The 26,448-nt window shown below is 43.9% G+C and overlaps 1 protein-coding gene across 1 annotated transcript in view; it reads left to right on the top strand.

Annotated features, from left to right (window-relative positions):
- dpf1 (double PHD fingers 1) overlaps window positions 1-26,448 on the top strand; it is a gene marked incomplete at its 3' end in the record, with an annotated part of 36,245 nt that overhangs the window by 7,122 nt on the left and 2,675 nt on the right. The window contains exons 2-9 of the mRNA XM_079166678.1: window positions 4,869-4,898; window positions 5,942-6,102; window positions 7,300-7,407; window positions 8,056-8,183; window positions 9,441-9,530; window positions 10,677-10,755; window positions 10,853-10,984; window positions 24,749-24,868. Of these exons, the coding sequence (XP_079022804.1) occupies window positions 4,869-4,898; window positions 5,942-6,102; window positions 7,300-7,407; window positions 8,056-8,183; window positions 9,441-9,530; window positions 10,677-10,755; window positions 10,853-10,984; window positions 24,749-24,868 (848 nt within the window). The remainder of the gene's footprint in view (window positions 1-4,868; window positions 4,899-5,941; window positions 6,103-7,299; window positions 7,408-8,055; window positions 8,184-9,440; window positions 9,531-10,676; window positions 10,756-10,852; window positions 10,985-24,748; window positions 24,869-26,448) is intronic.

Here is a 26,448-nt window from a genome sequence, read left to right as displayed (position 1 = left end):
AATAGAAATAGATGTTGAAGATAATAGAAATGAAAATTATTGGAATTGTAAAATTAGTTTTCATGCACAATGAGGCATAAACCCACAGTGTGCGTGTGTGTGCGTGTGTGTGTGTGTGTGTGTAGGTGTAGAATCAGGTTTCGGCTTTCCTTCATTGGCTGTGTGGTTGGATGATGGACACTTTGGTTTCTCGGTGCCTCTTCCTGTGGTCTGTGTTTTCAGTAGCTGCTGGGTCGGTAGGCCGCAGGCCAGAGTGCTGCAGCCGAGACAGTTTCCCTCTCCACGTGGAGGAAAGATCTGCTTTGTTATCGTGTAAATAGTAGCTGAGCCTTTCTTCCTTGTCTACATTACAGAAATAGTTCCACACTTTGGGAAATATGCGCATTCACTTCATAACAATGTATACTGTGTCAATAAGGGAGCTTTAGAGTATAGGCTGATTATTTTGTTACCTTTGGACAAAGCCAGCCTCCGCTTTCAGACACTGTGCTAAGCTAACAGTCCTCTCCCGGCTGTAGTTTTATGCCGATGAAGATGAGATTGGTATCAATCTTCTCATCTAACTCTCAGCAAGAAAACAAATACTTGTATGTGCATTACTCACCATGTCAAACTATTCTAACAGAGCCACCTTGTCACCCATCAGAGTAAAAATTAAGTTGTAGTTTTTAATACAGCCAGCAATGAACTATTTGCGACGTAAAGATAGAGCGGAGCAATGTTTACCTGAGCAGAGAAAGTCACTCTCCCTCTGTGTGTGATGATATCCGAGGTTCTCCTTGCTTTGTTGACATAGCCGGGCAAGTATGTGCATCCCTTATAGTGCATGTTATTCCTGATTCATACTCCTTTTTGATTTGGACCTGTGGTCTTTTGTCAGGTGGGCTTTGATTTGATAGATGTAATTCAATAGTTCCATATAAGTTTGGCCCAACACAACTCAATGGCTGTAAAAAAAAAGAAACATTAAGGAAGAGTTGGACAATAAGGTGGAGCTCCTGCGCCTAGAATTAATAAGCTTGTGAGGTATCACATTTTTCTCGTTATGAGGAGGCTCTCTGCGAGCTCCGCGAACCATCTCTGCGGCTCTGCGAAAGCTTTCCACAAGCTTCCCAGAAGTATTGCAACTACGGCATTGTTGCAGAAGCTTAGCTGCAAACAGACAGTTCTGAAGAGTGAAGCCAATGCGGAAGAGTTTTAAACTTGTATTCTCTCTACGGGCCAGCAGGGGGCGACTCCTCTGGTTGCAAAAAGAAGTCTGGTTGTATAGAAGTCTTTGAGAAAATGACTCTACCTCTCTCTTGATTTATTACCTCAGTAAACATTGTAAACATGAGTTTATGATCTCAATCTCTAGTTTCAAGTCTTCTTCAATACAGCATGATGTTCATGTAGTAAATTATGGTCCATTTAGAGTCAAATAGACCATAAAGCAGGGTATGATTTAGGGCGGGCTTACTGGGATTGACAGGTCGTTGGCGTTACCAGAGACGTATACGATGTTTGTACGTCACTCCTCCGCAGTCTAAATATAGTAACCTCCATTCATTGGTTGAAAAAAGCCCAGATGGCGCCGTCCAAATTGCCGAACTCAAGGCTTCAAAACGTCAGTCCACAAACCAATGAGTGATGTTACGACGACTACGTTTACTTCTTATATACAGTCTGTGGCGCCAACCCTCTGGTTTCCCTCCTCGGTAAACACTGTTAGCACTCTTGCCGTTGTTTGCGCTGTTAGCTGCAAGCCGCCAGCTCAGCTGCCACCATGTTGAGAACTGTGGGGAGGCAATCCCTCTGCTCCCAATATTGAATTCAGCACCTTTAAAGCAGTCTCAGTCTCCCACTCACAGATCCATGTGGGAGTAGCAGGGTGCTTATTTAAGAATAGGGATGTTTCATTGCTATTCAGGCCCATTTTGCACAATGAAAGATTGCATTCTAAGAAATGTTTGCTGATCATGCTCTTTCCGCCGTTGCCACCCCTTCACTGTGATTTCCGAATCAACTCCAAGAGCTGAAGATTATTTTACAAATTGATGTTGAGAGTCTGATTTTCTCTGGTGGCTATTTGCTGCTGAATTAAGGGTTTCACGGTCCAGGGAAATGTGCCGTTAGCCCCCCTTTTAAACGACAGAGAGCTAAAGATGAAGTGTTATCAGCGAGTCACGTCTTGTCACAGGTCGCCCTGCTCTGTTACTGCAGAGTTATCTCTCTCTTTGTCCATCTTCTCTGTCATTTAGTCTCCCTTTCTCTCCTCACCCCTTCCCCCCCCATATATTTCTGCCTCTCCCTCGGTGGATGTCACTTTCCTCTTTCTCGTTTTCTCTCCTCTGCTCATCTCAGCCCCCCTTCCCTCTTTCTTCAAATATCTTCTCCCAACTTTCTCTTTGCGTAGCTCCATCTCAGCCTCCACTTCGAGTGCCTCAGCTCTTCTCCCGTGCGAGCCTCCAAACAGGCAAACAGTCATGCAGCTCTCCTATCACAATATAATGAGATTGGGAGCACCCAAACTGAAAGAAGCCATTTTCTACAGCTGTCAACTTATTATCGAGAGGGGACCGGCTCATTCTCCGGTGGAGGAGACAGGGATGAAGGTGATGGAGGGATGAAGGAGAGCTGGTTTTGAAGTGAGAGGGGTGCTGAGGCCGGAGGGGGGGGGGGGGCTCAGAGGTGATGAGCTGTTTTACATTTTGAATGTTGTCTTTTTTCCTCCTCTGGTTTTTCGCTTTGGTCACTAGTGGAGCCTGGAAGTCCAAGTCTTTTTTTCACCATGTTCGTCTTACTGTATGGAAAAAAGAAGCATGTAAGGCTTTCTGGACCTGTGTTTGTGACTGTTAGAGCAGCTCTCAGTGTGTGTGAGCCTTTATTCCCCCTCCTCATCACTATTTATAGGTGTACTTCTGCAGGTACAAACTCTGACTTTAAATGAAGCATTTAGGTGTTGCTTTTATCCACAGTGGCTGCTTCTCTCTGGACAGGCCTCTACCCCGCTCAGTTCGTCTGCAGCTTATTGTAAACTACAAGGATCGCTTGCAAAGCACTAAAGCAAAGTGAAGCGAGTTGAGGAAAAGTGACGTACGTCGAACGTCGCCATTAAAATACGCTATTTGTCAAATGCACCGCCGATTGCAGGCGCTGAGCTGCACAGAAACACATCCTCTTCAGCAGAAGGCGAGCAGTCCATTCCAAATGACACATATTGACACCCGGATCACATCCTTTAAATGTCACACATCCAGCGACGGCCCCCAAGGTTGCAGAACTGGTTCAGGAGGTTTTTTTCACAAGCTTTATCCAGTTTGAGGATATTAAAGTGTAAATAATCCTCTTTCCGTTTGAGCGTCTTGTCAAAAAGTCACATCTTTTCAAACCTAATTTAACTTTTCCTCTGCTCAAAGATGATTATCTGTTCTGTTTGTACCTTGAGAGTTTGTTGTAGTGTGTTGTAGTGTGTTGTAGTGGCAGATTTCAATAAGTACCTCAGCCAAGGAGGCTTTTGGTCCAGTTTGTTTGCTTTTCATCATTTAATTAGCAGATATTAAAAAACAAAAAAAAAGGTTTCACAGATTTCAGTAAAATCTTGTACAAATTGAAGGCTTGGGCCAAGAGGGAGCTGGTTAGATTTGGTGCAGATAAAGATAGTATGTGAACTTTTTTTGCATTTTGGGGCATTTTGTGGCTTTAAAATCCAATTATTTTTCCACTGGACCTATTTGATGATGATGAATCCATCAGGATGAGTTTGCAATTTTAAATTACTGCAAAACAGTTTTTTACAACAACAAATTTGATCCAATCATCACCAAATTAAAGTTGTACACCATTTAATTTATTTTCTGTCATTATTTGCCAGATTCCATTAGATGCAGCCTCTATGCTACACATCAAAAGTGAGTTTTCAGGTGTTGGAGTTGAGATCAAACCTTTTGCGGCTCCAGAGGGAAGTCGGATAAACGTCCTCAAGTGATGTCACTTGAGTCAGCGTCAGTTGGGGCTGAAAACACAAATTTGAAATCGGAAAATATATCTATGTTTTATCTCAACAAAATAAAAAACTGAAACTCGCTCCTCTTTCAAGCATAAGATACCTGAATCTCTGATTGAACTGTCAGCAGTCGAGTTGCATTGTGGGTAATGTAGGTGGCAGGTTTTGGAAAGGGAAGAACAATGCATAGATTAAAAAGAACGATATCTATAATAATGATGTCTTTTTATTGTCATATACACGAAATTTGACCTCTGCATTTAACCCATCCCTTATAGGGAGCAGTGGGCTGCTGAAAAGCGCCCGGGGAGCAGTTAGGGGTTCAGTGTCTTGCTCACGGACACTTCGACACATGACACGTCCCAGTCAAAGAACGAACCGTCGACCTTGCGGTTACCGGACAACCCTCTTAGCCCAGTGTGTCATGGCCGCCCCCAACTGACACTGTTATGCAATGCTAAATCGGCTGCGCTGCACTGTATTTGTGAGGACGCTGTTGTCCCAGCACTGTAGCTCTGTGCGTATGTGTGTCGCTGTAGTTTAGTGTGTCCTGTATCTACCGTCTGCATTGTGACCTTGATGGCTGCACTCAGCAGGAAGACACTAGAGAGGAGTGATTAACAGGAGAGAGAGACAAAGAGAAGACAGAGAAGTGCGAAGGAACATGCAAAAGAAGTGTAGCGAGAAACGGGCAAAGTGTGAAAGTTAAACATGCAACAACAACAAGAAAATCGGATGAAAAAAGACGAAAAAAAAGAGATTTCTTTAAAAGACTGAGAAGTGGAGAGGGAGTGAGAGTGAGAGAGGATGTAGGGGGGAGAGGAGCAGTGACTCACCACACATCTATCATTTTTTTTCTCCCTTTTTCTTCTTCTCCCTACAGGCAATCTGGAGGTGCAGTCATCAAGAACAGGTAAGAGAGAGGAGGGGAGACGGGAGGGAGGGAGGGAGGTACAAAGAAGAATATTACATTGAATGTTAATCAAACTCACACTTGTACAGGTGCGAAGATACAGTGCAATGAGTGCGCACATTGTCCTCACGGTGAAAAATGTGTTACTGTAACTGCATGTGTGTGACTGTGTGCGGCTGTAATGTGTGTGACTGTAATGTGTGTGTGTCTGTGTGCGGCTTGAACAGTGTGGTCGTCTGCAGTGACCCAGGTTAATTGAACCGCACACACACACACACCCTCAATCACACCATAACTGCTCATGATTGACCAGGCATTGCCCCTTTTGGCTTTACACACACACACCAACCCTCAGAAGTGTGTTTAACCCATAAGGACCCAAACCATTATTTCCTTAAAGAAAAAAAAATATGGGGGATATAAAACAGACTAAACGGAACACATGGAACACATTTCTGAAAATATTTTCTAAATACTACCCTCTAGAGTCAAAGATCTGAAATGTTACATCATGTCACAATGGGCGTTTACGTATAAATGCACTCCTCTCGGCTAGTTCTGCCAAATGTGCTGACCAGCCAGGCAGCCATTTTGGAAGTGATGTCATTGGTACACAAATGAACTCACTGTCACGTGACCTCACCAGGATGTTCAGTATGTGTCACTTAGGGATTTCAAGAGTTAAAATCAAGGATAAAACTGAAAAAAAAATGAAATTTCCAGGATATTTAAAGTGTCTGGGACAACTGTGTCACCTTGGGTTCTTATTTGTGCTTGCGCACACACACACACACACACACACACACACACACACACACACACACACACACACACACACACACACACACACTTGCCCTACACCTGTCCATGAAACTCCCTTTTTATGACTCACACAAACACACACCAGTGGGCTTTTTGTCAATCCCGTTCCCCTTGCTAATGTCGGACTGTATTCCCTCTTTGGCCTTCACCTTTGACCCCCTCACACCCTCCTTCTATCTATTCTCCCTCCTCCTCCACCTCCTCCTGAATTATCCTCTCAGTCTTGGTGAGGAGTTCTATAAGGAGGCCATTGAACACTGTCGCAGCTACAATGCCCGTCTGTGCGCAGAGCGCTCCATGCGTCTCCCATTCCTGGACTCCCAGACCGGCGTGGCCCAGAGCAACTGCTACATCTGGATGGAGAAGAACCACCGCGGACCAGGTGTGTGTCTCTCTCAGGGTGTGTGTGTGTGTGTGTGTGTGTGTGCGTGTGTGTTTTTTCATACCTTGTCAGGATAAAGTGGCTGGCTGAGGCTTGAGGAGCTCTTCAGAGCTCTCTTCTTTGTTGCGTTGCGTTTACCAGCTGTTGTGCTAAACAAATTATTTTCTCTGCGTCGTTCGTCTCGCGGCTTCCTTCCCCTTCCTCTACTCTGCTTGTTTCTTGTCTCCCTTTTCCTCTCACCTCTCCCTCATTTCCTCCCCCTCGTTTCCAGGCCTCCTACCTTTCACACCTCAACTTCTTTCTTTACTTTCCCCAACGGTTGTTTCCTCATCGCTCTCTCGTTCTCTGTAACATCAGTGTATTTTGGCAGTGAATCAGACAACCCTGTAGGCAATGATACGCCGCTGGCACCAACTATTCCAGAGAGAGAGTGTGTGTTTGTGTGTGTGTGTGTGTGGGTGAACTTGTGCATGAGTGTGTTAACGTTTTGAGTTTGTAGGCTTTGCGTGGTGTCTGTTTGTTAGTTAGTTAGTTTTTGGTTATAACTTGCTTTTGCATAGAATAGTGTTGAATTAAAAACAGTTGCATGAGTTAAATATTACATTTTTATTACTATTTGATGCATTTTTAATTGGCTGATTATTTTCCAAAAAAATTTGTTTATATTTAAAAACTGTATTAATAATGACACATCTTTGGTTAGGAAACGTGTACAGGACCATAACACACCAAAACCTTTTATAGCCATGCAAGAGTTCAGACAGAAATATCTCAACTATTAGATGGATTAAGACTTTTGTGCAATAATTCATGGTTCCCAGATAATGAATGTCCCAATTAATTAACACTTCCCCATTTTGTGGTGCAGACTGAAATGTCTCCACAGCTATTGGATCAAATTTAAATTAAATTTGGTTCAGAAGTTTACGTCTCTCTCAGGTTAAATTCTTTAACTTTTGTGATATCATTCCCATCATCCTTAGCGGTACTACAATAAACTATGATGTGTTGGCGTTTATCTCAACTCACTGCTTTGCCTAAATGTAGACATTTTGAATGTTAATACTCTTGCACATCAGACTTTGACTATCTATTTATCTTATCATCCATTTTTCGTGCTTTCATTCACTAGCTAACGTCCGGATCGTGGCAGTGTGTCTTGTAACCGAGCTGTGTTTGTATTCCTCTGTGTTTCAGGTCATGCTCCAGGTCAGTTGTACACATATCCCGCTCGCTGCTGGCGCAAGAAGAGACGGCTAAACATCCTGGAGGACCCGCGGCTTGTACCGATCGAGTTCAAGATCGGTAATTAACGAGCAATTTTTTGATAACCTTTACCATTGACGGAATTGTCAATTCATCTTTATTCCACATCCTACGACGGTATCACATATGCTGTTTATTCTGTATCAGCGTGTAGCGCTATCATTGGAGCTATTTTATTTTATCAACATGTCCCAAAATGTCAGCTTCATTTTTTAAAACTTGGAATTGGGTATTTAAAAAAAGTTCTGTGGATTTGACCAATGTTTGGCTGCACATCAGGAGGTTATCATGCTTCTATACATTCAAAAGATCAGAAAATATCCACTTTTTTACCTTTGAAATAACTTTAACACTTACATAAATGGCTCACAGCTCTGTTCATAGTTAAAATAAAGTTGTATGCTTAGCCATAGTTTTTAGTTAAACGATTCAGAATGAAATTGAACTTTTTGCTTATTTACTGACACTCTACAAGGTGGTTCTATGAAGTGACAAGCGATACACAAACATATGGTATTTTAGACATATCGCAGAGGATCACTTCAGCGTCTGTACGCTGCAGAAGTCCTTGTGCCGTCATGAAGCAGCCACATTCCGTTTCCTCGGGGCACTGTCAGCTCAACTGAGCATGTCAGCGTGAATGAGAGACTTCTGCTGTTTTCTGATTGCGACTGTCTCGTTCTCCAGACTACGAGGCTTCTCTAAAGAAGGAGGGGGGCGTCCCAGATGGTCCCGTGTTGGAGTCGCTGCTCGCCGGGGAAACCCTGGACAAGAAGGTAGAAACCAAGGAAGAAGAGCCAATGAGCGAGTGTCAGGTGAGACTCTCGTTTCTCTTTCTTCCCTCTCTCTCTCATTTCCTCTCTTCTGTACTTTGTTGTTCCCTGTGTCTTGCTCGTATGTCAGGCTGTCTGTGTTTGTGTTTCTTTGTCTTTTTCTCTGCCTTTGTCTCTCTCTCTCCGAGTGTGTGTGTTTGGCGTTGACACGAGCTCCCGCAGCTCTGACAGCTCCCTCCTGGCACCGGGTCACAAGTGTGTGTGCTCGTAATAGTGTGTGACTGCACTGCAGTCATTCTCGGTGTTTTACCGGGATTCCGCTCACGTGTTGTACAGGCCGAACTTGTGAGCTATTATTTGAGGGACATTTATGCAGCATGTTGCACTTGGTAACTTCTGAGCGAAAACTTGCCCATCTGGCTGGAGTATTTCACCGTCTCGAGGCAGTTGCTCTAGTATTCAGACGGACAGCTAATCAATCAGCTGTTGAGTGAATGGTCCTCACAGTGGCCCCTTGAGAGATAGAGAAGTGTTTGGGGGCCACTAATCCGGGGCTTCCCCTGACTCCAGCCCAGCCAGTTATGTGCACACTCAGCTCTTCCCTCGCTGCTTATCATCTTCAGATGTTTCCCAGCCTTTTTATAAAATAAACCTTGTATTTTCCCTCACTGAGGACAAGAAAAACTAAAACCCTCTTGTCGTAAAGAGTCCACCGTAACATGGAGTTCAGTGTATTTGTCCTGAGGCGCACTACAAAGCCTGTGAAAACAGCTGTAGACAATTTTTGCATTATGGGAGACGTGGGATCCAGTGTTTTTGGAGCTTGACTCATATTAAGGACAAAGAACCGGGATATCTTGGCCTCTGCTGCTTTATTATCTTTTTTAATGTGCCTCTTGTGAGTCCGCTGACATATAGAAGTGCAATCCGAAATTGCGTGGTGCACCCCTTTAATTGAGGAAGTCTTTAACTGCATCTTTTATTGCAATTAAATGGTGACACATTTGGCTATATTTAGTAATGCAATGGTTCTGCTCTTAAGGTTGTTTCCTGCAGTGGGATTATGCAAATACTCTCAAAATCAGCAGGAAGACGTGCAATTTCATGCGGAGCGGCACAAAAGCAAGTAGAGGCCGAGATGGTTGGGAGGAAAGCAAAGGAAAGAGAGGAAAAGGTAAATAAAGGAAAGGAAACTAACTTACCTGTCTGACAGTCCATCTGTCTCTCTGTCTCTCTGTCTCTCTGTCTCTCTGTATCTCTGTCTCTCTGTATCTCTGTCTCTCTGTATCTCGTCTGTAGAAGCTGCTGGTCGGGGATTTCCCTCATGATCTGGAGGGGGACGAGATAGAGGAAGACGTCCCGAAACGCAAGAACCGTACCAAAGCACGGGTAAAACACTTCAACATTTCAATATTCATCTCTTTTTTCTCCCCAGGTCATTTTATCCTGAACAATAAGCCACAACAGACACTGTTTGGCTGTCAGTGCACAAGAGTGATGCTCGGAAAGTCTGCCGATCTTGACCCAGATCAAGCTCAGAGTCAAACTGTGATGTGAACGTTCAGCCTGTTGGACACAGAGCATATGGAGTATTGATTTAGATTACACTATAAAATGACAGCCCTTCAGTTCTTCTGATTTAAATAGAATCTGCTACATTTGCGCAACACACATATACGAGTATAGTGTAAGAGCCCTGTGTTGCTGGTGTCAAAATTAATCTTAGAAGTATTAAATGAATGCCTTTATTCCGATACAGTATATACATGGAGACATTGTACTAATTGCATCTACAGAAATTTGTTTTCTAATTCCTGGTGTGAGGTTATGAAAGGTTTAATTTATTGTGACTTTGACTTCTCCGTATTCCTGAGTCTGCAACAATTATTAATACATGCAAATGCTTTCAGAGATTTGAAATCATGCTGAGACAACCTTTTTTTTTTTTTACAACTTTGATTAGATCAAACAGGGTCCCCTCACACACACACATACACACACACACACACACACACACACACACACACACACACACACACACACACACACACACACACACACATACACACGCACTCTTTTTGGGTGTCTTATGGGAAGATAATCAAGTGTTAACAATGTATTCTGAAAATCATCACACACATACACATGCTCACACACAGACACCAGGGTTGCTAATTGGAGCTGTTGCTCCCCTGCTAGGTGTCATCAGCCCCCTCCTGCTGGAAGTGGAGCTTTACACTGAGAACAGATGATTACAGTAGAATGCAAGCGGGTGTGTGTGTGTGTGTAGACACTTGAACACACAAGTGAAGAGTGTGCTGTCACGCTGTTTTTATCGCGTGTGTGTGTGTGTGTATGTCTGTGCAGGACTTGTGTAACAAGTGTTGAAGTTTAAACTTTTTGTTTTGTATCTTGAGTACATGTGTGATTTTGCATGTGGCTGTCTGAGTTCTCACAAGTGTATGTTTGTGTGTGTGTGTGTGTGTGTGTGTGTGTGTGTGTGTGTGTGCGTGTGTGTGTGTGTGGTCTCTGCAGGCCTACGGTGTCGGGGGCATGAGGAAGAGACAAGAGCCGGCTGCCATTGAAGACAGAGACAAGCCTTACGTCTGTGACAGTGAGCGTTGCAACTTTATTTCTTTATCCCTGTTTCTCCTCATTCTTTTACAGATAACTAATTTTATACACTGTGTGTGTGTTTGTGTGTGTTACAGTCTGTGGAAAGCGCTATAAGAACCGCCCAGGGCTGAGTTACCATTACACTCACACGCACCTGGCAGATGAGGAGGGGGAAGAAGACTCGGAGCGACACACACTACCCTTCCAGCGCAAGAACAACCACAAGCGTGAGTCTGCTGTCTGAATATTAAAGTCACTTAAAGTCGTCTAGTTGTCCATCATCATTCATTTTTTACTTACATGCAGAGTGTTTTGGTTTTAGCAGTTTCCGGCTCATTTCAATGATCCTTAAGAATCAGAATATCATCAAGGGGCTATTGATCGCCCCGGAGTTCCTCCTGCTGCATTATAGATAGTTAGACTGCTGGCTGAGCCAAATTTCAAAGTGAGCACTTGTGTGGATGAAAGATAAGATTTCCCCCCAGTGGAGCACTGAGTTTAGCGGACTTCTTCAGCTCTCGCTGATTCCCTTTTCAGACTGACGCAGTGACGCAGGTTAAAACTGTGATCGCGGTCGACCGAAATGGGTCACCGTCCGACCGTCCGACTTGGCTTCTTGACCCGACTCTTGACCTCGGTTAAACAAGTGTCGGACGCTGGCTCTGGTAAACAGGCTTTGTGTTTATGCAGACAAGGATTCAAGGATTCAAGGACAATGTATTGTTTTTTTGCAACACAAGGTTGCACAAACGAAATGCAGTTGTAGTCGATTCGCTGCACAAGTAAAAACATGACAAACAACAAAACAAAAACAGTAGTACCTATGCGTTTTTTTAAATTAGCATTCAGGAGGAAAAACAATTTTCTGGGCAATATGGCCGACATCTTCACATAAAAAATGAGACATCAGGGAAACGCTGTCCATCAACTTGGACTATGTTTAAGCACCAATTGATGTAAACAGAGTCCGCCTCCTCTCGATCCGCTTGAAAGATGTGGGCTCAACATTCACCGACCTCCAGTTGCTGGGTTGGCCAGGGACCAGATCGGGTGGTGGAATAGTTTTAGGTCCTATAGCTTGGTTGGCTTGGTTTCATCATCCCTCTCGACTCCGCTTCAGTGGCGTTTGGCCCGGCAGGTCTGGCTCGCTGGTCAGCCGTGGGGCAGTTATCGTCTCAAGGTCTACTCCCCACGAATGAATCCAATCCTCACGCCTCCGTCTCCATGTTGATGAGCGTGTTTTGTCATATGCCATTAGAACTCCAGCAGTAAAGACAATAAGACAACAAATTAAGACAAAAATGTAGCAAAATTCATCGGAGCTACCGATCGCAGCATGAAGCTGCCCCCGTTGCCATAGCCATGACCACAGGGGATTAATCTCTTATGTGAAAGGGGACAAACAGGGGTTGATCGTGCATTGAGTAGACCTGCCTCATTTTTGTGTCTCCTGCATTAAAAGTGGTTTCACTCTGTTGGATTCCATGTGGATAGCCAGAAGATGTGTCACCGCTTCTATTGAAGGAAGCTTGCACATGACAACTTAAAATTTGCATGGTTGCCCCAAAGCTAACTTAGCCCGAGGGTAATTCTACCTTTCTTTTTAAAGAATGTAGTATTTAACCTTTCAGTGTCTGGGCTGCTGTAGCCCACGGCTCAAGCCACAGCCAGACCTCTTGTGTTAATGGTCTGACAACTCAGATAAAATGCAGAACCAGCTAGCCTTCATGATAATATAAAGAAAGAAAAATGTTATAACTTTTTACTTGCAGTAGAAGCACTGCAAACAGTAAATACTGACTTCACATTACAGCAAAAATGAACAGTATTGCAATGGATGTTCATCTTTACATTTTCAATCAGTCATCACCTATATGAGTTAATGTAACACTTCACAGAGTTTGAACAGCGGCTGCAAAGATGCATCATCTCAACGAGGGAACAAACAGCTCCTCAATCAACACTCTTCAACTCTAAATGAGCGTCAGTGAACAAACACCAGTCAAACTCTCCACACCACCAGCACACTCTACAACGTTGACTGTATGTACCCTTCAGTTTGCAGCGCACTATGGCTGCAGCTATCAAATGCTTAATGACTATCCATGAACGCATCGGTCCAGTATTTCATGAGGTAGTGACGACGACTCAAGCTCAATGCTTGCTAATGTCTTTGTTGATCCCCTGACTTTTCCTCTAGCGCCACCATGACGTTCACATTTATGGTTTTAAGTTACTAAATCAATGACATTCTGCTAATCAGCCTCAGCTGTACTTTGTGTTTTGTGCTTATTAGAAAATGTTAGCGTCACAATGCAGTAAATTGAGATGGTGAACATGGTAAACATTGCACCTGCCTAGCACCAGCGTTGCCATTGTGAGCATGTTAGCAGGCTGACGTTAGCATTTAGCTCAAAACACCTCTGTGGCTGTATTCCGTAAGTGCAGCCTCACTGAGCCGATAGCATGGCTGTAAATCAAGAGAAGGGTCTCTTGATTTTAAGGGATGCAAGGTATCATGCATTTTACTTTACGTCACAACAATAAATGATTGACATAGAGACAAACATTGGGAGCATATACATCAGTTACTCGTATCCTGAAGGCCCCAGCCTAGTATCTCAGGAATTATATTTAGTTTTGACAATTCTACACCCAACGGTTTACATCCAGGGATAATGTTCGCATCCAGTTCAGGGTGTAGTTTGTCCTCGATATGACAAGACAGAAAGTAGGGTTAAGGAGGTCATGTCTGACCACAGGAAACCGACCTGCAGCTGACTTTAAACAAACATGTAGCTGCCATTTGTCCAGGTTTTTTTAGAAAGCAAGCATTTGAAAAAAAACATTTGCATTGGATGTAAAAAAAAATAAACAAACATTCTCATAATTTTGAGTCTTGCAGCATCATCCAATATCAACATTCTCTGGCAATGAGCTTTGAAGGCCATCACCTTATGAAGTCAGAGCACAGTCTGCAAAGTCATCATTTTATCGGAGTTAAACATTTTTAAGTTTTCCGTCCGCCAATGACGATGGCTTTATTCCATGTAGGTTCTCCAATAAGCCTGCATATATCAGCCATGTCTTGGCACCATACATGGAACATTTTAATGGAATGTGGCCACTAAAAACGTCATTACTTACCACCTGCGTTGGACAAGTTTTAATGTCCATCATGAAAAATGTCTCATGTACATCTGGCTCTGAGACATTTACTCCCGCTGAATACTGGTCATATCATTCCCTGTGGGACTTTTGGCTTATATTTAATGAGATGAACTGCAGGAAGTAAGAGTTATTGCGCTTTGGCAGACTTCCTGAGGCCGTAAAGGGGCCGAGTGCAAAACCTGGATGCATCCAGGTTTGTGCGGCCATTTAAATAGTAGAGCATGATTGTCCAGAATCACTGCGCAGTAAAAAGCATTGAATGGTATAGTGTACAGTGTACATAAAGGTAGGCATCCCAGGATTGCACTTAGCGCAAGGCTACAAAGGTTCTGCTAAACGTATCAAGGGTGCCATAAGAAAGCAATAAATGCCAGTGAACAACAAGTAAAGCAAATATTTAGGTTTCTGCAAACAGGTTGTGAATCAGACCTCAATCCTCCTGTCAGCTTGCAGCATCCACACTAACCAAATTGCTCGCCGTCTTTGCTTCTTGTGGCTATTTATTTTCACCCCCAGGGCTTTTCTATCGGTGTGCGGTTTCTGTTCGTCATTATCTTCTGTCTGCGTGCTTTTGTTTATTTTTGAGCAACTTACTTTAAGGACAATAGCGTGCATTTATCCTGCGGGAGATTGTGTTTTGGTCAGTAATCGTTAGTAAAATGGCTACAGTTATTCGCACTCCAGAGCGAGAGAGAGAGAGATAGCTGTGGACATTTGAAAAGGGAGCGCAGACGATTCATCCACTTTCTTTGTTCCTCCGGTTCTTAAAACAAGCAATTTGCTCACAATAAAACGCAGATAAACACACAAAAACATATACATATCCACATAATCTGTGCAGGCTGCTCTACTACAATGTCCACACTGAAACTATGCTGCCTCTCAGTTAATTGGCAGTGTGTGTTTTTAAATTGGCCTGTCTGACGATAAGACTGGCCCAGTATTTGTGTGTGTGTGTGTGTGTGTGTGTGTGTGTGTGTGTGGCCATGCTGCAGTCTTAGGTCTCTCCAGTGGAGGAGAGCAAGAGAGACAGCATTTGAATCGTTTAATATCCCCCATCACTCCCTCCAAAACAGTCAGTAATCACACACACACACACACACACACACACACACACACACACACACACACACACAGCCTCAGAAAATGCAATCTTCTCTGCTGAAATGAAAAAGGAAGCTTAGCCTTTTGGCTTGGTGTGTATGTGTGTGTGTGTGTGTGTGTGTCCACATGTGCTGGTGCACATGCATTTGCAAAGGCTCTGTGAGTGTGTACCCACGTGTGAGTGTGCATGAATTAACGTGTGTGTGCGCCATTACAGCTTTCCCCCAATTTGCTGAGTGTCATGGAGGAGACTCCACCACCCTCCACCCTTCGGTATGTTGCCACATATGTAATAATATTAACACGGCTCCCCGGAATGAGAGCAACCCAGCATGCATAATTCATGCTGCGTTCGAAAAGCAGTCTAGACGCTATAGTATGTACACGTTCACTGCTTGCGCAACACAAGTGTTGAGAGCTGAAACTTATCTCTAAAACTATGAAACTCTATGAAGCTCCATTCTCTCTCTATCCTTGTTTTCCCATCAGTGTGATAAATGAGAGATTATTCCAGCACGAGATGAGATTTTCCTTCCCTCTTTTTCCTCTTCGTCCATCTTTCCCTCTAGCTCTGCATCCTCAATTAACCCTCCTCTCCCATCCCTCTCTGGTCCTCATTTGCCTAGTTTTTTTTTCCTAGTCTCCTCTCTTCTATTTTGCTTCATCCATCATCCAGCTTTGGGTTTTCCTTTTAATTTATTTCTTTGTTTTGTGTCTACACTCCCCCCCCCCGATCATCACCACCAGAATCAACAACCACCATTGCTAAACATCCTCATATATCTGGATCCTAGATGACATACTATTTGCTTAAAATGAGCAGTGCCATTAAAATTCATGACTGCGCTTCGTACTGTTTTTTTTTTTTTTTTACTCTTCTTCTACTTCCTTTTCTCCGAACAGAAGGTTGGAGGTGGAGAGGGAGGGAGAGTTGGATGTGGAGGGGGCTCTTTTGGCATTGATGTGATGGTGGGAGGGGTGGGGCAAGATGAGGAGGAAGAAGAAGAGGAGGAGGAGAAGTGGATGTATATGGGGGATGTTTACTTTAGAGGTCGGCCCTGCAGAGTCCACCTGAAAATTGGTTTTGTGGGTACAGAGAGAGAGAGAGAGAGAGAGAGAGAGAGAGAGAGGAAGAGAGAAAGAGAGAAAGGTAAATGAGAAAGAGAGAGCGGAATAGTGAAATAGCAGGAACAAGATAAATAGATTGCAAGAAGGACACAAACTGAGAGGAACAGCAACTGTGAATGAATGAGAGAAATAAGAGAGAAAGAGAGAGAGAGAGAGAGAGAAAGAGAGAGAGAGAGAGAGAGAGGTGAAGGGAGAATGAGGAGAGGGGGGGTGAGGATAGTTGTCATTAAATCCCCCCCCCTCTCAAATCAGCACTGAGATTCAGAGGCCACTTTATCTGGATGGACAGACGGTCCTACAGTGTGGAGCAGCAGGGATGCACTGAGTGTGTGTGTGAGCCTGTTTGTGTGTTTAAAAAAAATGCACACAACACACACATGCATGTGCATTTTTTCTTTTGGCGTGCGTGTATGTATGTGTGTGTGTATGTGTGTGTGTCTGTGCTTCCGTGTGTCACTGAGCCGTGTGAATGTGCTGTATGGGCAATCATGCCCAACTCTGAGTGTGTGTGTGTGTGTGTGTGTGTGTGATTGTGACATGTAATTGAGCCCTTTGAAGGTCAGCGTCCCTCTTCTACCACTCACCATTGTTAGTTGTGTTTTTTTTTTTTCCCCCTCTCCAGATTTTTTTACCTTGTGTCTCAAAATGGCCTCCCTGTCCTCCTCCCGCTGTCTGCAGACAGCGGAGTGAAGGACGAATTCTGATCAACCAACATCAATATAGAACAACGCTGAGAGCCCAAAATGGCCACTCCCCGCTCTGTGTCTATTGTCTCTCAGTAATAAGCAACAGTGCCTCGTTTCTTTCTCTCTACATCTTCATGTTTCCCTCTCGTTTTGAAGTGCGGTAAGAGTCCACGAGCTCTTGCGTTTATTGCTTTAACCAATACGTTTCCATTTATAGCAGCGTCACTGGGCAGACACAGATGTGTTTCTCTACTGGGACCAATCTTTGTCTGCTCGCTGTCTCTGCAGCGAATGATGTTCGCCACCAAAACTTTCCATACCAGCGTGATTTTCAGAGGGAAAAAAGTGAAGTGATGCGTTGTAAATTGGTTCGTGTGATACATCTCTGAATTGCAGTCAACCTGTTTTTAAACGCTCTCAAAGTTTTGTAGATATCGGATGATTGTGTTGCTCTTATGGAGAATGACAAAGCTTTCCAAATTGCCCAAAAAGGCCTGTGTTTAATGAGTCGTCTTGTAAACTTCCTTCCAATGGGCTCCAGTGGGGAGTGCACAGATGTGTAATTGTATGTTAATGAACATATGTGTGCCTAAAGTGCCTATTATTTGCCAGTGTGTGCGTGTGCACAGCAGCAACAGGAACGACCGGCTTTGTGTTTTTCGCAATCAGAGGAAAATCCTTTTTAAAGGTTTAAACGTTTTCTCGTGTTTCTATTTGCAGGCCTGTTCTGTATCATAACACATTTTAAAGTCTAATTTCCTCGTCTGTCCGTGAAAAGACAGATTGGTTTCGTGTTCATTGCTGTCATGTTTCCCCGTGTTTCAACACAACACGTGTGGAGGTAGACAGCATGCAGTGCTTTCTGGATTGTCTTCTGAACTTTTCACGTACCACACCGGCACTCCTCCTCAGCTCTTGATTGGTTGATTGTTGCCGCTGCTGCACGGCGCAGGAAAGGAAGGGAGAATCGGCTGTTGCCTAGCAATCCGGTTGCCATAGATACCGCCATTGGCTCCCTCCTAAAGAGTACACTGTTATGTACATAGAAAAGAGAGAGAGAGAGAGAGAGAGAGAGAGAGAGAGAGAGAGAGAGAGAGCGAGAGAGAAAAAGTAGGAAGGGGAGGAGATGTATGGAGAGAATAGAAAAGAGGAGGAAGAGAGGAGACAGAGAGAGAGAAGAATGGAAGAAGTTGAAGTATGGGAGAGAAGAGAGGGAGCGAGGGGGGGGGCAGAGGAGTTCATTAAGGATAACATAAAGAATAGGAGGAGAGAGAGAGAGAGAGAGAGAGAGAGAGAAAAAACAGACAAAGACAGAAGCAGAGCGAGAAGCAGAGAGTTGCACAAAAAAAGGAATCTCTTCATGATTCATCATATAGATTCCCCCAGACAGTTGGAGTGGTGAAGGCAGGGTAATATCGGAGTCTGCTTCATTTGGTATTCTGTCTTAACATGTGGTGCTGTGGCTTGCCGGCTGGTTGTGTTGTGTTAGTCGGTTGTCTCGGCCATGTTTGGATATGCTCCCAAACCACCACAACCCTCCTCACCACCAGCACCAACCGCACCCACCCCGGATCCACCCTCACACCGTCCGTCTCCGTCTGACTGCTCGTTGTCTTACTGTCTGTGGCTGACTGTAACGGTTACTGTAGAGAGGAGAGGACGGAATGAGAATCAGCAACAGTTTCATAGATGGCGTGTTCATAAATTATTTCTACTGTAATACAAAAATGTCCACATGCGAATTGACGTATTACAACGGGGATTCAAGTCATGAAAACGTTTCCGTATTCTGTCAGATTGCAGTGCCTTACTTTAAAAAAAAAAAAAATCCTCTGCTGCATAAAACCGTGGCTTTTAAAATTCTGGTTTGTTTGGAATAAAATCCTAATTAGTAGTTAGCACAAGCAGCGATAGCCACCTTGACTGAATACACAAATAAATCTGCACCACCTCCAACTCAAACTCCCCGCTTCAGTGCCAAAATGCCACAAATGATGGGATGCATGCTTTTCACTTTTAACAGCTCTTTTTTTGTGAAAATTGTCCCTTTTTGTTTTTCCACATGTTTAGTTTTTGGCCAGCTGGAAATTTTTGGACACATAACAGTACAGGGCTGACGCACAGTATAGTGGACCATGTGAGGTTGGGCACAATTCAAACAGGCTTTCACAGCCACATTCCCAGCCGGTTCTCTCCCTGGAACAAAATAGGATTAATTATTTGCATTTTAACTCTTCATCGACAGGGACACAAGCCTGCACTGGCTAAGTGGCTCTTTTTAAGTGTGTGCAAATGTGAGTACATGTGCACAAAGTATGTGCACGCGAATGCACAAAAAGTGTGTATATTTGTGTCTATGTGCGATTTCTTTAAATGCATGATTCATGGGGGAGTTGGTGTGTCTTTGTGTTCGTTTGTGATATATTGGCATGCTTGTCTATTGGCTAAATGTGCACATATCTGCAGACTGCAGAGCCTGACGTACTGTGTGTGTGCAAGTGTGTGTGTGCGCGTGTGTGTATGTGTGTGTGTCTCTGTTTCTGCGGGTCAGTGTGATTACAAAGCAGCCATAGATCAAGTTTTATTATGCACCAAAACTGCCTCTGTCCTCTTTACTTTGCAATGTCATCTCTGCACACAAGCTCACATTGCACACACGCACACACACACACACACACACACACATACAAATGCATGCATCCAGACCCACAATGCACCAGGAGTTACGCAACCTGCTGACTGGACATGAGTGAAAGTAGTACTTGTGCGTGTGTGTGTGTGTGTGTGTGTGTGTGTGTGTGTGTGTGTGTGTGTTAGGGTGAGGGGTGGGGTAGGTTTGGAGGGTGCAGGGATGGAAAAGCAGCAGAAACGGGGGGAGAAACAGAGGGAAAAGAGAGCACTGGTGCAGGCATTAGTGTGACAACAGATGGATTGCAGGAAAGAGTTCCAATTTCCTTTCTGAGAGTAAAGCAGAGGGAAGAAAAAAATAGATGGATACCGAATAAGGGAAAGGGAAGCGAAGAGATGAAGCACAATGAAGCGCAGAGAAGAGATCGAATCAGAGGCAGAGAGAGCAGCAGCAATAATGAGAACGCATGAAAGTGCAAAGAGGAAGAGGATGGGTGCAAGAGTGAGAGTGAGAGGATGAAGATGGGAAGAAAAAGAGAGAGAGAAAGGATGCCGGTGACTTTTCATCTGTGACTGACGGTTTCCATCTCACTGCATCTCTGCCTCCTTGTCTGCATAAAAAAAAACCTGAAGATGTCTCCTTGAGCATTTGGGATTTTGTGTCAGTGTGAATTGAAGTATATGTGCTTTTTATTTGTTTATCCTATATGTTTTCCTATATACTAGCAATTTTTGCGACTGTAATTATGTGTGTGTGTGTGTGTGTGTGTGGCTGCACGAGGTTACATGGACTCTCATTCATCATGTTAAAGGGAGCAAGTGGGGGATGGGACCGAAACTGGACGGCAAAAGTTATTATGCAAAGGCTTGGTTGTAAATCTTTGGGTGTGTGTGTGTGTGTATATGTGTGTGGGTGTGTGCGCTCTACTGTACGCGTGTGGTTGTGGGTGTTTTTTCACATGTGTGCATGTGTGCTCTCATTGTGTTTGTGTGTACGTGCACTACTCCTGAGAGGCTCTCCTCATTAAGCAGCGAGGCGACAGGAGTGCAGAGTGTGTGTTTTCACACACCGCTGCTCCGATACAACGGGAGACACTTTTTTTTCCTCCTTCCCTTCCTTCTCTCCCCTTTGTGCTTCCTCCTCTTCCTCCTCCTCCTCCTCTTCTTCCCTCTATCTCCCTTTTTGCCCCATTCCTTCTCGAAATCCTTCTCTGCCTCCTCCTTGTTCTCTTCTTCCTCCACCTATGAGCCTCCTCCTCCTCCTCCTCACCCTTTCCTCCCGTGTGCAGCTGCAGTGCCGGAGTGTTTGTTGCCTTCGGTAATTGTGAAGAACAAGATACACTCTGAAAGTGAAAAAACGCTCAACCGCCACTTGTTAATCCCCATCTAAGCCCCAGCCTTGATAAATCAAGTTTTGTATTTTTTTTTGCCATAACGGTAGCCACGGCAACTTGTGCTCCTTTGTGAATGGCGGAGGTTACCTTCACGAGTATCGTCACAACAGGATAGAATAGAGTTGAAGGAATAAAGAAAAAGGACCAAGCAGGCAGAGAGAGAAAATTATAAAAGTGCGACGGAAGAAAAAGTGAGGAAAGTCAACAGGTAGGCCGATTTGTTTGCGTGCGTGTGGTGGCAGAGGTCATTTATTTCGGATGGAAGCGCTCCGTTGATGAGGCTTCCACTGCGGCCGGCCAAAGGACGAGATTATCGACCAGCCAGAGTCCGTGGTATCGATTCCAGGTCAAAGTGAGACGGAGGGGAGAGAGGAAGAGGAGGATGAGGAGAGGTTTGAAAGGGAGACACTGGAGGACAATGCAGGTTCACGACTTCTCAATATTTTGCTCCTTCTATTGATCACATACAGTTGAGAAACGTTCTTCTGATGAGGTCAACATTAGTCACATAATCTCCAAAGAAAATGATTCTCTCAAAGAAAATATAATTTGCCATCCAAAGAGTCAATATCAAAAGATTCATTTAAATATTTATATATATTATTGGAGTGCAAAAAGAAAGTAACAGTCGCTGTCCAATAAAAAAAATGTGCCTCCAAATCTTTCTTTTTTTCTCCACTTTTTTTTCTTATACATAAAATAAATTATTAATCTTATTTTGACCAAAAAATATATAATTTTTGCCATGTTTTTATTAAAAGAAGTGCATTATCAAATCCCTGAATACATAAATAACACATGAAACAAGATAAAGTGAGACACGTGAGCATAGACAATTATTTTGCTAAGAGTGAGAACCAAGACTTTCATTTGAAAAAAAGGAGCAGGGCAAGAGGCGGTTCAGAGAGCGAAATAACAACGCAAGGTAACGAAGGAGCAGCATGGAGGAGGAAGGGACAGAAAATGAGACAGGGGGAGAGAAAAATTATAAGCAGAGAGGGAGGAGGGGTAGGTGTGTGTGTGTGTGGGGGGGGGGGGGGGGGGGGCTGAGGAGCATTTGAGGATTCATCTCTTGCTGGATAATTCCCAGGAGGATCTCTCTCCAACACTTGAAAGCTGTGAAGTGTGCGGTTCTGCTCATACTCCTCCTGGTAATTGGAAGAGGAGAGGAGAGGAGGGGAGGGAGGAGAGGAGAGGGAGAGGAGGATCAGGTAAAGGAGGGAGCTATGGTGGCAAGAAAAGAAATGGGCAGGAGAGGAAGAGGAGGAGGAGGAGGGGGAGGGTGGCTGAAGGAGGTAAAGATTTAGAGGCAGAGGTAAAACTAACAAGAGGGTTAGAAGAAAGAGAACCTGGCTTGTATCTCTTTTATTTTTGCTCATTTGCTCACTCCTTTTTATTCTCTCACTCTCTTTCTCCATCGCTGTCCTCACCCCTCCCTCCCTCCCTCCCTCCCTCCCTTTGCCAGCGATGGCGTGTCTGTGGTTGCAGGCGGCTTCTGAAACATGGCCGCAGGCGTTTAATCATTGATGGAGTTTTTTGCCTCCATGCAGGCGGGCCAGCGGGCAGCCCCGGCTCACTCGCATGCGTCAGGACCTGCTGATTCACTCTCTGGGGCCTTCAAGCACACACACACACACACACACACACACACACACACACACACACACACACACACACACACACACACACACATGCATGACTACAAAGGCAAACAGGGATGCACACAGACTCAGATAAAATGTAGCCTGAATGTGTGTGTGTGTGTGTGGCTTTCCACATGTGTGCCTGTCTAGTTTATCCCACCAGGGATTGCGAAGCCCAATCAGCAGCGGTGAGCTCGAATAAAAGCAGCGAAGATAAAAAGCAATTTATTTGACCAGAACAAGGAGACAAAAACGTGTTTGCTTTGGCTCCAGGGCTGCACACCACATATGTCTCTGCAGCTTTACAGTACACGTCCTTCTGCCAGACTCGGCAAACATCTGGGCTGTGTTGTTCTTACTGTAAAATAAGTAAAGACACTTATATACTGTACGCTCATCCAGGATCATTTGATCTGCTGTATGTATGGAGCCAGACTTCTTCAAACAGTTTGCAGATAAGGTTTGGCTCAAACCCCCACAGACCGCTAACCTGATTGCACAGGAGAAATGAAGTAATGTTGCATTTTGTTCATTTTGACTAATTCACCTGATTCGTGCTGCCGCTACTCCTGCTGTAATAATAATAATGACAATCTTCCTCTGTGGTTCCGATGCAGAATTCAATATCATCCTATCATTTCAGCGATATGACATTAAAAGACCACACTGACTTTCTGATGATTTTTAATAAAGGGGGAAAAACCAGCACACAGGCCTGATTTCTATGAAAAAGTCTCCAGCAAGATCTCAAGTTATAACAGAAACATTAGATTACTGAGAATTATGAGGATTGAAATAATAAACTGTGAATTTCAGGTACAAGACACTCGGTTCATTATTTTATAATGCAGTAAATCTGTAGCAGTGGAAATCCTTTTCATTATTATCTCTATAGATACAGTAGTCTCTCCACCTTCATTATCACATATGAAAGTGCACAGCCCAGCGGTAAAGTCCTATGCAGTTGCTTTCTCTCAGTAAAGATGACAGCCTCTTGGGTTTTTTGGTTTTTTTTTATCTGCTCAGAGCACTCCTGTTGAATTCTGCATGCAGGTACAGCTCCCCCCCCCCCCCCCCCCCCCCCCTGTCAGTCATCCTGATCAGAGAGTTTTTATTATTATTATATTTCTCGGAGGATTAAAGCCAGACCCATGCGGGGAGGAAACCCAATCTCTCTCACTCCTCCTTCTCTTCTCATCTCACCCCCTTTCCCCCTCTCTCTCTCCCCTTCCGGCCAAACAAAACTCCACCCTGCAATGGATGGATTAAATGACCTCTCTCTGTCTCCCACATGCATGCAGAATCACCTGCAGCACTGTCTGTGTCTGCCTGCCTGCGTCTGCCTTTTTCTTTTTGTCTCTCTGCAGAGCGAATGGCTTGCTGTGCGTGCCATATGTGTGTGTGTGTGCGTGTGTGTGTGTGTGTGTGTGTGTTAGCGTGAACCTGCATAATCCACTCTATTGTACTCACCGTTGCTCTGTCCTGCATGGTGAGTCACTGGTGAAGGACCCGTCCAGTGCGTTAAAGCGCACATAGAAAATAGTCTGCAGTGGTTATGTGATTGCATCCATTAAAGTGATTATGCAATCAACAGCAGTAAGACAGGCAGGGAGACAGACAGACAGAGGGATGGGGGCAGACGTGGAATGCATACACACACATATGGACACAGCACTCAGGCAGGCAGGGGGAATTTCTCTCTTGTTAATAATCATTATGAAACGGCTTCACGTGGAGCACTTGCCTCCCCGCGCTCAGCAGGACGGCAGGTCTGTCCTTACAAAATCCCTATGCACACACACATACTCACACAAACACACACACACACACACACTCATACTCCCGCCATTCCTCAGTTCCTCCTCCTCCTCCTCATCTCCCTGAAAATATTTACCAGACCCCGGGGGCTTCCAGCAGGCGACCCTCTCTGTACCTCCCCCGTCTCCCGTTTCCTGGGTGAGCCGGGGGTTTGGTGAGTCCCAGGCTCTGGCTCCGGGCCTGCACCGGTGCTTGTTTTTAACAAAAGCAAACAGTAGAGAGAGATAGACAGAGCTGGGCTCAGCTGGCTCGATGTGCAGTCTGGCAACAGGGACTCATAGTTACAGATCTCTTTTCTTCTTCTTTGTTTTACATCTCAACATTTTACCTCGTATCACCCTCCCTTTGCTAAGAACCCATGCAGGAGTAAACTCAACTCTTTCCTTAACCTGCCTCCCTTTTTCTTTTTCTCCTTCCAGCCAAGAAAGCACCGGACGGCTCAGTGATCGCCAACGGCTACTGCGACTTCTGCCTCGGAGGCTCAAAGAAGACCGGCTGTCCTGAAGACCTTATCTCCTGTGCGGACTGTGGACGCTCAGGTAGGGCACCGCTGAAGGGGATGATTGGCAGGAGGAAGGCGGTCCTCTGTTGATGCACAGTTTTGAAATGTTCCATTTGATGAGCATAGATTTCGTATTTACTATATAAATAAATGCAAGTTTCGACTCCTGTTACGCTTCAATGGATGGACCATACCAGTGTTTTTTGCTTTGTTTTGTTTTCGCCCATCTACTACAAATCATGTACAGTCTTATTAATAGACATTTGCTGTTATGTTTTTGATTTGTTTTAGGTGTTTTCTCACCTTCCAGGCAGCTCGTGTTGTTTACATGATTCACTACAATTTGAAAATCCATTTTCAGAGACTTGAAACTGACCCCAGATTTGTCTTTAACGATGGTGGCCCCCGAAGGACAAAATACATACATGACGCTTCGGGAGGTTCTCTCACTAGAAATTGCAAATACAAAAACAAATAGTGAAGTAAGATTAAAAATGATAATTGACAAATGTTAGCTAACAAGGTAGCATCACCTCACAATATTTGTTGCTTTTAGCAATGAACTTAACACTAATCTGTTAGATTTGAATTAGTAAATAGAGGCGTTACTTTGGGGACTTATTGTCCTTAGACCACCTTAGTGGCCACCGTACATAACAAAATTAAATGAATTCCTGCTTAATTTATAGGTTAATTTGTAATTAAGTAACATACATGCATGTTCTCTGGAAGTTGATTTCCCTTCTGTTTGTGAGGGAGTAGAAAACTCTTGGCTGCCTGAAAAGTAGAAAACGCATAAAAACTTCGTAAACAATATGACATGCTTTGGAAAACAGTGGCTCTAATGTAAAATGTGCTAAAAATCTTCTCTGCAAGAAGAATTTATTGTTGCTGCTTGAGAGGTGTAAAAGTGCCAGGAATTTAAATGCGCTTCATAACATTATTTTAAATGCATCAACACCTGATAATAAAGTGCTGTTCTTTATGCAATATAATACATTCATCATAAGTGATAACACTATTAACATAGTCAGAGACAGGATTTCGCATTTTATAAAGTTTTGTAGAATACCAAGAATATCAAATAGTAGAAACACATGAGATGCAATTTTAGCAACAACAACATTGCATGCAACTCCAAATATATGCAATACATATGATGACAACTGCTCTGCAGTCTGTCAGAAGTGCATAAACACTATGGCACTTATTTTCATTTAGAGTGGTCTTATTGATCACAGTGTTCTCTAACAAAGATTGGCATTAAAATATGAATACAATATGGATACAATGAAATGTAATCTTGGTGTGACCTTCTTGTCTGACCAAAAAAAAACAAACACAAAATCTGAATGTTGTCTGCTGCATTCCTTTCAATCCTGGCTTCTTGTGAAACAACCTCCTTTACAATTGTGATATAAACCCATTGTCTATTTCTTCTTTTTGAGACCGTGTCCCATGTGCTGCAAGGGCCTCGCCGAGTTTGTGAGAGAACGGTCTCCTTTAGTGTGTATTGTGGTTGTGAAGGGTGAATCTTATCAGAGTAGAGTTCAAGAATGATTTTTTTCTAAAATATGGTTGTATTATTATTTTCCCATTATAAATCCCTTTGTTTTG

Source organism: Pholis gunnellus, assembly GCF_910591455.1.
Source record: "Pholis gunnellus genome assembly, chromosome: 9".
NCBI classification, from domain to species: domain Eukaryota; kingdom Metazoa; phylum Chordata; class Actinopteri; order Perciformes; family Pholidae; genus Pholis; species Pholis gunnellus.
Note: the sequence above shows the minus strand (reverse complement) of the source record. Positions and strands in the feature narration are given on the sequence as shown.